The sequence below is a fragment of the Gossypium hirsutum genome, chromosome A12 (genome assembly GCF_007990345.1).
Source record: "Gossypium hirsutum isolate 1008001.06 chromosome A12, Gossypium_hirsutum_v2.1, whole genome shotgun sequence".
NCBI classification, from domain to species: Eukaryota; Viridiplantae; Streptophyta; class Magnoliopsida; order Malvales; family Malvaceae; genus Gossypium; species Gossypium hirsutum.
Window position 1 is genome coordinate 2,332,428 of NC_053435.1, and position 13,549 is coordinate 2,345,976.

General features: G+C 32.1%; 1 protein-coding gene and 1 long non-coding RNA gene across 2 annotated transcripts; one reads left to right on the forward strand and one right to left on the reverse strand.

Annotated features, from left to right (window-relative positions):
• The first annotated feature begins 3,429 nt into the window (after positions 1-3,429).
• LOC121203553 (heat shock 70 kDa protein, mitochondrial) lies at positions 3,430-6,984 on the forward strand. Its single transcript, XM_041082449.1, has 6 exons — positions 3,430-3,672; positions 4,222-4,283; positions 4,366-4,444; positions 4,540-5,106; positions 5,198-5,818; positions 6,029-6,984. The coding sequence occupies exons 1-6, from the start codon at positions 3,598-3,600 to the stop codon at positions 6,656-6,658; spliced, it is 2,034 nt and encodes a 677-aa protein (XP_040938383.1). The 5' UTR covers positions 3,430-3,597; the 3' UTR covers positions 6,659-6,984.
• Positions 6,985-9,587: 2,603 nt separating this feature from the next.
• LOC121210811 (uncharacterized) lies at positions 9,588-12,764 on the reverse strand. The gene is made up of 3 exons (XR_005906006.1): positions 12,403-12,764; positions 10,532-10,610; positions 9,588-9,852 (listed from the first exon to the last, which is right to left on the reverse strand). It is a non-coding gene; the product is annotated as an uncharacterized lncRNA (long non-coding RNA).
• Between the last annotated feature and the right edge of the window lie 785 nt (positions 12,765-13,549).

The window sequence follows — 13,549 nt, forward strand, 5'->3', positions numbered from 1 at the left end:
TTATGTATAATATCATGAATCAATCCAATTCAAAATCAATTTCATATTTTTATCAATTTACAATATTTTTAATTTTATTCAATTTAGTTCTCTATCTCGAAAATCAAACATTTTCATGCCAATTCAATTCAACTAATTGATTTCAACTTACCTCAATATCTTGCCATGCTATGTAATGCAATTATGCAACAATTTAAGCAATTTAAATTGTAGAAATACAAACCGGAAACTCCGAGCTATTTGTCGACGATTTTAGCTTTTTCTTTCCCTCTCGAGGAATCGGGGTCGACGTTAGCTATGGATTAACATAAATATGCAATAGTATCGATATCCATCCAAATTCACAACCAACTTTCATTTTATGCGAATTTTTTATTTTATTCAATTTAGTCCCTAAAACTAGGACTAGCATAACTCTCATTTTACAACTCCAATTTAAAATTTGATTTCACTATTTTCCATTAGGGACCTCCTATTCCTTATTTTTACATTCAATTTTACATTTTATTCAGATTAGTCTCGAATGTACGAAACTATTGGTACTTTTTCACACATAAACTTAGAATCTATCAATTTAACACCTAAAACTTTAAGAAATCATCAATGAAAACTTTCTAAAATTTTAAAAGTTTAAAAAACTGGTACATGAACTAACTAATTCAAGTTCCCATGACCTCAAAAACATAAAAATTGTAAAAAAAAAAAATCTAGATTGCACATACCAAATTAAGGCTGAAAGCTTCAAATGTTTTTCTAGGTTTTCTTTCTTTTGATTTCGGGTGAAAGATGAACAAGATGATGAATATTTATTTTATAATTTACTAACTCTATTATATGTAATTAGGCAATTAACTTTATGTTAACTTATAATGCATAATTTAATTTGTTTAATAAACACATGCTTATGCCGTCCACTGTATAGTAACTAATTATGGTCTAATTGCTATTTTAGACATTTGGTTAATTGCAATTTAAATCTTTGATCCTTTTACTAAATAAAAATCTATAGCGAATGGATTTTACAATTTAAGCCCTAAACATTAATTAATCACTAATTCGACGAAATTATCTATACAAAATTCAATTCAGCTATATAATAAATTCGTAAATATTTTATTAAAATAATTACAGACTCTGTTTAAAAAAATAGGGTCCCAAAATCGTATTTTTCGATACTATTAACTTTCGGGTCGTTACGGGTATCAAGAAAAAAAGGAATATTTAATCATAAACATTCTTCAATGCACTCCGTGATTAAATGAACATTTGGAGTATGAAAGAAAAAATGGCCAATATTAAGAGATATTTCAAGATATTCATTCGACAAGCAAGTTTTAATTGTTAATGTAACAATGGTTTTGTATAATTACATTCGAAGACATGCTAAATCAAATGATAGAGATTTTAGAGAATTTGAGAATGTGCCCGACATGCTGACATCTAGAAGTCATTTTAATCAAGGTGAATCAAATTCCTCTAATGGTGAAGGTGATACTGAAATCTAATTGTTAAGGGAAACCATTGCAACTAGTTTAATGAGTTCGTCTTCCCAAAGAAACGTTGTATCCTAATTTAGTTTTCAATAATAATGAAACATGTATGTCTTATGCTAAAATATTATTCTGTCTTAAAAAAAAATCAAAATCAATACTTTAAAATTTTATTAAGTGCGATGTTATTATTTGTGAAAATAATATTTTACATTAATATTTTACATTGTTATAATAAATTAATTAACTATAAAAATAATTTAAAATATTTATCATTTAATATAATAAATAATTTAACATGATTATACAATTAATTAAAATATTTATAAAAAATTATGATACATATTAATAATTTATTAAATAAAATTACAAATTCACATATTTTAAATAATTTCATAAAAATAAAATAATTTAAAATTTTTATTAAATATATTTTTTAATCTAATGTTCTTAATAGTCATTTTCTATTCTAAACTCATCGCTATGACTGCGTTTAAATCCAAACGCACAGTCACCGTTGGGTTCAATTTTACTGTTACAGTGACTAATCTCTCCACCACCGTTATTTTTAACCTCACCAGAGATGAACACATCACCCATCCAAAGGAAGCCTTAATAATGTGAAAAAGTTAAATATATAATAATATAAAATAAAAATTAATGTATAATGTTATATATTAAATTAAAAATCATATTCATATTTATCTTTTAGAAAAACAAAAATTTATATGGAAGCTCAATTTTGTTAACATAGACATTTGGTTTTTTATTTTTGTAAAACTCTTTCCATTGAATTGAAAAAAAAACTAATAACTAAATTTAGGGTTGAGCAAAAATAAATTAAAAATTAAAAATTGATCTAAATTAAGGTGTTTAAACAATTTATACGATACAAATTATAAAATCATGATCAACCAAGTTAAATTTAATGTCATTTTTTATTAATTTTAATTTTTATAATGTAAAAATAAATATTTTATATTTAAAATAATGAAACTAAAATAAAACTTTTATAAAAAAAATATTTTTTAAAGATACTATATAAAATTTATTAATTTTTTATTTACTTGAAAAAATATATATTCAAAAATATTTGTAAATAATTTTAAATTTTTATCGAATAATATTTAAAAAGACATAAAATATAGTTAGTTTAATTAAAATAAATACAAAAATAAAAAAATAATATAAAAAATTAAAAATCAAACCCATTAATTAAAAAGAAAAAAACTCAACTGAACCAAATTCATAGTCAAACGAAATAGAAGACTTCAGGAAAAAAGAACACTAATGGCATGTTTAGTAGTGCTTGAAAAAAATACTATTGGCTCCAAAAATATTTTTGAAAAAAAAGTTGTGTTAAATAAGCTGTTTTTGACGGAAATTTTTGGCAAACACTCCTAAAAAGGATAGACTAAAATTTTTAACTTTTTCTATTCTAAAAGTACTTTTGATTCTTAATTACTTATTTATCCCTCCAATAATATAGTACTTTCTCCTTTTATTTTCTTGGTGCTTAATTATAAATATATTAAAATTATTAATTAAAAAAATATTTTTTAAAATACTAATTACAAATATTTAATGATTATATTTAATATTTAAAATATAATTTATATATTCTAATTAAATTTTATAAATAATTAACATTTATTACTTAAAAATATTTAAAATTTATATTTCATATATATTTAAAATAAACATTTTATTTTTCAAAAATACATTTTAACAATAATATTAAACACTAAAATTTTAAATTAAATTTTTTAAAAACATTTTTCCAGTATAATTTTTGACGTCATTTTTCAAAAGCAGAAAAACTCTAAACTCGGTAGGAGTATTAGAAAATACGCGGCTCCATGCTAACCATCAGATGTGATTTTGATTTAATTAACGTGGCGTATTATTAACCATCAGATCCCTATTCCATTGTTAATCTAGAACCTTCTATTATTTACCAGAGAATCTTAACCTCATTAAAAAAACAGTGTTGTAAAGCAAAACCCTAAACCCTAGAAACGTCTTATCCAAACATTTTAGATTAAGCAACGGTGCATCCTCATTTCTATCTCTGTCGATCCTTCTTGTTCTATTGTAATTTATAGCTATGGCTACGGCAGCTCTGCTCCGTTCATTCCGACGACGTGACATCGCTGCATCTCCTCTCTCTGCCTATAGATGCGTAAGTTTCTGACTCTAATGTCTGATTTAAAGTTTTTCGTGTTCGATTGTTGTGATTTGTCTAAATGAATTGTGCTTCGGGGTGTTGTATTCTGTTTGGTTGTTGAGGAAGCGTAGGAAAAGGGAATTTATCTAGATATTTTTACTCTTTGATCTGTAGGCTACTAAAAGTAATAGATACATATATTTTTTCGTTCATTTAAACTGGATCTTTTGCGAGTATTATTTGGTTAAATTGGAATTGACTATAAAATGAAGTAGATCGTGCTGTCCCATAATATCTTAGGAAATTAAAGGACGATTATACATATTTATTTATTGCTTTGTGTCTCTCATAGCTTGGTTCTCTTGACTAAATTTGAGATATCATTATTACACGTGTGTCTTTTTGGTTCAAGTTCGTTTAAGCTTTACGTTCTGCGGTTTCTTGAATTAAGGGTTGAGATTTGGTTAGTGAAAATGGTTATTTGAGTTAGTTGGCCAATTACTTCAACAATATTCCCAGTGAATGAAAAGGATGGTGCCTCATGCTTAATTGCTTGTTGTGCAGCTTACTAACAATGGCAAGACCTCCGCGGGAATTAATTGGACAAGCTTTTGTAGAGCTTTCAGGTAACGACTGTTTTAGTTATTCTCATTATTGTCTATTTATTGTAAATTTCTGATTGCTCTTTTTTGTTTTTCTTTAATGCAGTTCAAAACCTGCCGGCAATGATGTCATTGGTATTGATTTGGGTACGACCAACTCCTGTGTTGCTGTCATGGAGGGAAAGGTAAGATTTAGACTAGTTGGTGGATGTCCTTAATTTTTTTGTTAGCTTTGGAAGTTAAGGTCATCGTCTCTGATCGAGTTTGTCATTGATGTCAGAATCCCAAAGTTATTGAGAACTCTGAAGGTGCACGGACAACACCTTCTGTTGTTGCTTTCAACCAAAAGGGAGAGCTACTTGTGGGCACCCCCGCAAAACGTCAGGCTGTGACCAATCCAACCAACACAGTTTTTGGAACCAAGCGTCTAATCGGTAGAAGATATGAAGATCCTCAGACGAAAAAGGAAATGGGAATGGTTCCTTTCAAGATTGTCAAGGCTCCCAATGGAGATGCGTGGGTTGAAGCAAATGGGCAGCAATATTCTCCTAGTCAAATTGGGGCATTTATTTTGACCAAAATGAAAGAAACTGCAGAGGCTTATCTTGGAAAGGGTGTTTCTAAAGCAGTTATCACTGTTCCAGCTTATTTCAATGATGCCCAGAGGCAAGCAACTAAGGATGCTGGTAGAATTGCAGGCCTTGATGTTGAGAGAATAATCAATGAGCCTACTGCTGCTGCCCTTTCATATGGAATGAACAACAAGGAGGGTCTCATTGCAGTCTTTGATCTTGGTGGCGGTACATTTGATATCTCAATTTTGGAGATTTCAAATGGTGTCTTTGAGGTAAGCAATAAGCATCTTTTTTTTTTTTTTTTCCTTAGAGGGTTTGTTTTAGAGAGATTAGGCCAGTTGTACTGATGACAATCGTGTCCAGGTCAAAGCAACAAATGGTGATACTTTCTTGGGAGGAGAGGATTTTGACAATGCATTGCTGGATTTCTTGGTGAGTGAATTCAAGAGGACTGAGGGAATTGATCTTTCAAAGGATAGGCTCGCACTTCAAAGGCTTCGGGAAGCTGCTGAGAAAGCTAAAATTGAACTCTCATCAACATCGCAGACTGAAATTAATCTTCCATTTATAACAGCTGATGCTTCTGGGGCAAAACACTTGAATATCACATTGACCAGATCAAAGTTTGAATCTTTGGTAAATCACTTGATTGAGAGGACCAAAGCACCTTGTAAGAATTGCTTGAAAGATGCTGGCATTTCCACAAATGATGTTGATGAGGTTCTTCTTGTTGGAGGGATGACACGTGTACCTAAAGTGCAAGAAGTAGTTTCAGGGATCTTTGGGAAGAGTCCAAGCAAAGGAGTCAATCCTGACGAGGCTGTTGCTATGGGGGCAGCAATTCAGGGTGGTATACTTCGTGGGGATGTTAAAGAGTTGCTTCTGCTCGATGTAACTCCTTTGTCACTTGGTATTGAGACACTAGGTGGAATATTCACTAGGCTAATCAACCGGAACACAACCATTCCAACAAAGAAAAGTCAGGTATGTCTTTGGTGCATATTGTTTGCATTTTTTCCTTAGTGGGGATTATCAGTATGTCATAAGCTTTTTTAGTAGCTCTTGGAACAGAATAAGTTTGACAACTTTAGTTTTTAGATGCATATACGCATGCTCTAATTGCTTTGAAAAATATTTCTTTGGATATAATTTGTTTTCTTTTTCTATGTTTGATGGGGATTCTTTGATTTTCAGGTGTTCTCTACTGCAGCTGATAACCAGACTCAAGTAGGTATCAAGGTGCTTCAAGGTGAGCGTGAAATGGCTGCTGACAACAAGCTTTTGGGTGAGTTCGACTTGGTAGGCATTCCCCCTGCTCCTAGAGGTATGCCTCAGATTGAGGTTACATTTGACATTGATGCCAATGGTATTGTCACTGTTTCGGCCAAGGATAAGGCCACTGGTAAAGAACAGCAAATTACGATACGTTCCTCTGGTGGTCTCTCGGAGGATGAGATTGAGAAGATGGTTAAAGAAGCTGAGTTGCATGCGCAGAAGGACCAACAAAGGAAAAGTCTGATTGATGTAAAAAACAATGCAGACACCACTATTTATAGTGTAGAGAAGAGCTTGAATGAGTATAGGGAGAAGATTCCTAGTGAAATTGCAAAAGAAATCGAGGGTGCTGTTGCAGATTTGAGAAAGGCAACGGAAGGAGAGGATGTTGACGAGATCAAGGCCAAGATAGATGCAGCGAATAAAGCTGTCTCAAAGATTGGGGAGCACATGTCTGGTGGTTCTGGTGGTGCCCAAGGAGGTTCTTCTGGAGGTGCTCAAGGTGGTGACCAGGCCCAAGAAGCCGAATACGAGGAGGTGAAAAAGTGAGTGATGAGGCACTAATTCTGTTCACAGCTTGTATTTTTTTTCAAGTGGAAAAAAAGGCCACTGGAGAGATGATCGTTTTGTTTGATGATGATGCATAGGGTGTTTACTGTTTTGCAGTTTTATATCTAAATGAAGAAGGTTGAATGTAAAATAATAGCCTGTTAGGAATTGGAGTCCACAGACCTTTCAACATGAGATAAATTTTTCCTGAAGAAATGGAGAAATAAGGAGATTCCTTTATTAGTAGAAATTTAGGCTGGATGGTATATAAAAACGTGATGCTGTCAATGCTTTATGTGATTAATAGTTTTGCTTGCGCTGGTTTATCTGCTTTTCTTCATTGTTTGGGACAGATCATGGTTGTGAACTAGGTTAACATCAACATGGAATTGAATGTTGCTGTTGGACTTGGATATACTCCACTTAGTCCGAGTATCTGCCATATACGGAGTACGGAGTTCCGTATGTTTTGGATTAGGAATATATATTTGCGATACATTTGGGGTTCGCTTTCCCCTATGCATGAACACGTAACATTAGTTCATAAAAAAAGAAAGATACATTCAGTACTTACGATTTTTATAATACAAATTATTATGGGTATGAAAAAATTTAAAGGAAAAGAATCACGTTTGTTTTGTTTTCTGAAATTAGTTTATTTCCATTAAAATGGAGGCAGTAGTATCGTGTTGAAAATATTTTTTATTGAAAATATGTTTTGGAAAATATTTTTTATTTTTTTATGTTTGTTTTATGAAAAACAATTTGGTCGGTAAAAAATAATTTACAGAATAATAGAAAATTAAATTCTTTTTCATGTAAAGTGACTTGCTCTTTTGAAAAATACAAATTATTTTCTAGAAAAGTCGTCTTTATGAGTGATTTTATTTTTGTATGAAAATTAAAGTTTAATATTATTATATTATTAATATTTTTTTTTAAATATTTAAAATTAATAAACTATTGATATAAAATATTATAATTTTTAATATTATTAAACATATATTTATATATATGAGAATAAAATAAGGCAATTAATTACTTTTAGATCAAATAAATCTTACATGTGATGCACCAAGTTTGTCTTCAAACAATAATTTCCTAACAGGAAAGTTAGGAAACTCAAAAATAGTAAGATCAACATCATCAATCGAGCATGATTTAGGAAAGCAATCTGCTATTGTATAACCCTCTCTTGGAACAAATTGGAACTTAACTTCTTGTAACTTTCATCTGACCTTATTAATTCTTCGTACAAGGGTTATAGAAAAATATTTACAAAACTTTCCATTATCATCTCAACAATATTCATGCAGTCACTTTCAACAATAACCTTATTATAATTCTTAATCAAGCTATTTTTAGTCCACTTAAAATAGCCCATAACTCGGACTTACGAGCAGAGCCCTTCCAGATACATTTCCTGAAACCTTTAATCTAATTCCCCACCGAGTCTTGCACCACTCCACCATCCATCAACCAATCCATTCACTTTTGAAAACTCGTCAACATTGACCTTAACCCATCCAAGACTCAGTGAATGCCATTTTACCCTCACTCCTTGATTTACTCCCAATGACCCTAAGTCCATTTTTGACTCGCGAATATTAGAAACAAAGCAATCTGCCCCGCAAACAATCTCTTCAGGCCTATTTGCTATTTGCTGAAAGATAACATTATTCTTATTTTCCATAGCAACCAATACAAGAAAAGAAAAATTTCTTCATGAGCATCATTACCACCAAAATCACTAGTCAAATTGACATTACCCAGTTCAAAAGATCTAAACTAAAAAAGTGAGACAAAAAAATCAGGGATATCACTGTTTCCCATACCTTAGCCGCAACTGTGTAGTCACGAAAAGCATGAATAATTATTTCCTAATTATCCCCATACAAGGTGCAACCAGTCGTAAGTGACATATTCTTACTAGCACTTTCAAATTTTGTTAAGAGCTTTTGGTGCAAAACTAGCCAAAGGAAGTACTTGTTTCTCAATGATAGCTTGGTCTTCCAAATTCCACTCCAAACACTAGCCTCTACTTGATCATCCATCCGTATTAAAATATTATACGCTGCTTTAACAGAAAACTTCCCAGCTCTATGTAGTCACCAAAGACAATTATACCTACCTGTCACATTACATGGGAAGGGCATACTACTGTATACTTTAAGACATCCCTACCTACATACCACCGTAGTGCTGACCTGTAACACCCCTAACCCGTATCCGTTACCAGAATAGGGTTACGAGCATTACCGGACTTATACACTAGCATTTATACAAAATCGAGTCATAAATTTGCATTCCAAATCAGAACTTTTCAAATTTCACCGTAAGGTCCCTAATATAGACCTACGAGGCCCATTACATGTTTTAGAAATGATTTGAAACTAAACCGGTAACTTTGAAAAAAATTTCTTAAAGTTAGGGGCACACGCCCGTGTGGCCAACCTGTGTGGCTTCCATTGCCGTGTGTCCAGCCCGTGGGCAATTCTGACTTGCAATTTCTTAAGCATCAAAGGGGCACACGGCCTAGGCACACACCAATGTGGCTAGGCCTTGTGGTAAACTGATTTTTCACCATTTTTAAGCCATTTTCATACGATTTTGACACATGATCATGCTTGAAACCCGTGTCCTTCACACGACCAAGACACATGGCCGTGTCTTTTACCTGTATACTATTCTGACTTTACATTTAAGGATGCAGGGGACACACGATCTATCAACATGCCCGTGTGCAAGCCGTGTGTCTCACACGATCTGATCACACGCCCGTCTGACATGCCGTATGGACTCAAAATGAACCTTATAGTTCAAATTTACCAACCCTGCACACCTTGAATAGCAAGCAATTTAAAATACAATCTTTCAACCAGTCCAAAACATGATTAAACATATCAAATACACACTAAAACCACTAGTATAACAATTTAACTCACGTATTTAATAACCATTAAACAAAGCAACTTCAAAATTTATACTTAAGTACCATTCAAGTCAATTCAAAATGGACTATATTATAACATACACATTTCATTTATTAACTATCTATTAACATTCTTCACTAACATCACTTATAAACAAAATAACATAAAAAACGATCAAGGTACATGCCATTCCTCAAGATAAGATACATGAGTTCGGGAGTTGGCTTGGATTGCTGAGACGTTATTTACTTTGTACCTAACCTACGCACGGAAACAAACCGTACGCTGAGTATACACTCAGTGGTATTTCTATAAACCAATACTTAATTTATGCATTTATACTTAAACTATAGAATCCAATAAATAAACATATCATGAACATTCCATTAATTGTCTTCATTTCGTAATAACATTTATCATTAGAATCAAAACCAGTAAGATATTCAATTCAGTCAGTATCATTCAGTCTTCAATGCAGTAATTTATCCCTATTAACATAACTCGGACCTGGACAGATACACGGATCCAACCTACACACCGGGATAGTATATAGTGTTTCATTGGCCGAAGCCAGAATACACCGTAACAGTAACAGTAACAGTAGCAGTAGCAATAGCGGTACACAGAGTACCTTATCGGAACGAATCCGGAACAGTAACAGTAATTGACACTTATAGTGCCTCATCGACACAAAGTCGGAATAACCCTAAACACTTCCAATCCTATGGCATGTCAACTATATCCGACTAGCCCGACACTATTAATAGGGTTTTCATTTCACTTTCAATTCATCATCAACAATCAATATACATTTTAATTCAAATATTCATGAGTCAACACAATACCACAATATCAATACTTACCTTAATTTCAATAGCCATACATAATATTGACAATATGTATCAAAATAACTATTAAGTTTGGTTATAGAAATACAAACCGTAATTCTCGAGTTTATTCGTTATCTTCGCTCACTTTCTCTTTTCCCTTCTTTGATGACATTTCCGGTGCTACGTTAGCTACGGAAAAATTAACATTTAAAATCATCAATACTTATCATTAAATAACATACTCTTCTATTTTTCATGTAATTTTTACATAAATTCCAATTTAGTCCTTCCACCATAACCATTCTTTCTCTTCAAATAAATCTCTTATTTTTATTTAATACCTACTTTAAACAAGTTTCAACTCTTAATATTCAATATAAAACATCAATTCTACAATTTAGACAATTTAGTCCCTACTATAACAAAATTTATATCTCTCTTTACAATTCAATCATTCTTTCACTTCTAACTTGAATTTCTATCATTTTATCTCATAATTCATCTATTTATTCAGCTTAATTAACATCTAAAAACTCATTGACTTTCTAAATTTCACCATGATTCAAGTAGGATTCCAAAAACATCAAAATTACAAGAAAATGGACTAAATTGACTTACCAATTAAGCTTCAAACCTCAAAACCCTATTTTTCCTTTCTTTTTCTTTCCTTTCTATTTCGTTTTCATTCTCTGTTCTTTCTTTCTTTTATTTATTTATTTATTTATTTCTTTTACTTTATTTTAATTTTACTTTATTTTATGCTTTATTATATTATTAAATTATTATAATAATATATTATATATATTAAATATCTTATACTTAAAATATAAGTAAATACATATATAATTTACATTTGTATAAATACAATTATTACAAATGTATTAATTTATACCACACATTTTCCCCCTTTTTGGTTTATTCACTAATTTAGTCCCTTCACTTTTCTTTAGTCTATAATTAAACTTTTACATTATATTCAATCTAGTCCTTTCACTAAATTAGCTTTAATTCAAGCTAATTCACTTAACCAAAGTCTAATTAACTACATTACTAGCTTCGTAAATATTTCTAATAAATATTTATGAATTTATTTTGCAAAAATGATGACCCTAAAATTTAATTTTCCAATACCCGTAAATTTTGGGTCGTTACATGACCAGCTCCAATGACCATCTGCATTAACCACTTAGCTACTATAACTTGATTTTCCATATTCGATCTGACCAACATGTCGTTACGAATCGACCCCAATTCAAGTATCCAAATGTCGTTAAGAATATCCATATCTTTCCCATCAGCTATGCTCCAAGAAACATTCCCCCTAAACTAATCCCAGATGTTTGACAAAGATCACCACACATAAGAACAACAGGGTCAATAAATAGATTTAGGACATCGGTCCATTACCCTGTATTTATGCCACAACAAGCGTACCCAAAGAGCATCCACATTGGTCGTAAACTGAAAAGCTACATTCATAAGAAAAAAGCTATTTTGAAAAACCAATTTCCAGAAACCAAGACCCCCACGCTTCATAGGTTGGCAACATGTATCCCAGTTAACTAAATGCATTTTCCTAGCATTTATCATTGAGCCTCAAGCAAAGCTCCTAACAATCTGTTCAATCTTATCACAAACTTCTACAGGAATCATGGTCGATTGCATAAAGTAACCAGAGATGGTCAGTAGCATTATTTAGCCAAAGTAACTCTACCAACCATAGATAGGAGTTTAGCATCAAACCTATTTAGCCTCTTCTACACCTTAGCTATAACGAATTGGAATGTACTTCAAGTGACTCTTTTGTTGAACAACGATTCTCCTAAGTAATCCTTTAAGTCCTTCACCTATTGAAAACCCAATTCCCTCACTAGGCATATCCCTAACCAAGTCATTAGTGTTAGTTGAAAAACATATATTTTTTTATTTCTATGCATTCATTTTATGACTCGAGTAAAGACAGAATTGTTGAAGAACAGACCTCATGGATTCAGCAATTTCCTTGCTCTCTTTTCCAAACAAAACTAGATCATCTGTAAAAAAAATGTGAAAGAGGAGGCCTTCCCATTCCCAATCGAACAGGCTTCCATGTAGACTTCGTAATTGCCAAATTAATTGCCTGACCAAGCTTCTCCATTGTTAGAAAAAGATATATGGAGAAATAGGGTCACTTTTTCTTACACTTCTTGAAAGAGTAAACTTATCTGTAAATCACCCATTCCACAAAATTTGCATGGAAGCAGAAGTGACACACGCATAATGACGTGAACTAAACTCTCAGGAAGTTGGGCATAAAAAAAGTGTCCTCAATAAATTCACACATTATCCTATTGTAAGCCTTCTCCATATCAATTTTGATTGCCATCCAACCTTTCTTCCCCTTTTTATACCACATAAAATGTATAACCTCTTGAGCAATAATCATGTTATCTATTATGTTCCCTCCCAACAAAGCTAGTCTGATTAGCTATAATAAGGGACAACATAATAGGCTTAAGGTGGTTCATAATTACCTTTGTGAGGACCTTGTAGGGCACTACACATAATCTTCTAGGTCAGAACTACGTGATTAGCTCCAGATAGCTTACTTTGCGAATTAGAACAATCAATGTCTTATTAAAAATAGATTCAATACTACCTTCATCAAAAACCCTTCTAATCATGGACACAAGCGACTCATCAACGATGTTCAATTGACTTTGGTAGAATTGGGCATGAAGCCCATCCACCCCCACAGCTTTAAGCAGTTCCATCTCAGAAAGAGCATTGTGAACTTTTTGATCAGAAAGAATCCGCACAATAAAATCAAATAATTCTGGCTCAAAAATGGAGAACATATTTTGTATAAGAAATCGACCCATATTAGTCGCATCTATTGTATACAACTTTTTAAAAAAATGGATAACTTTAGCTTTCAGAACATCCTTATCATAGCAGCACCACTCACCGTTTGACAGTCCTAAGGCTTTAATCTCATTAATACGCCTCCTTGAATTAGCTTTACAATGGATATATTTCGTGTTTCGGTCCCTAAGAGTCAACCAATCACTCCGCACCTTTTGCCACCAAAGGCTCTCCTCAATATCCAAAATTCCTTCAAGTTCAACCTGTAAAAATTTCTCAAGTTT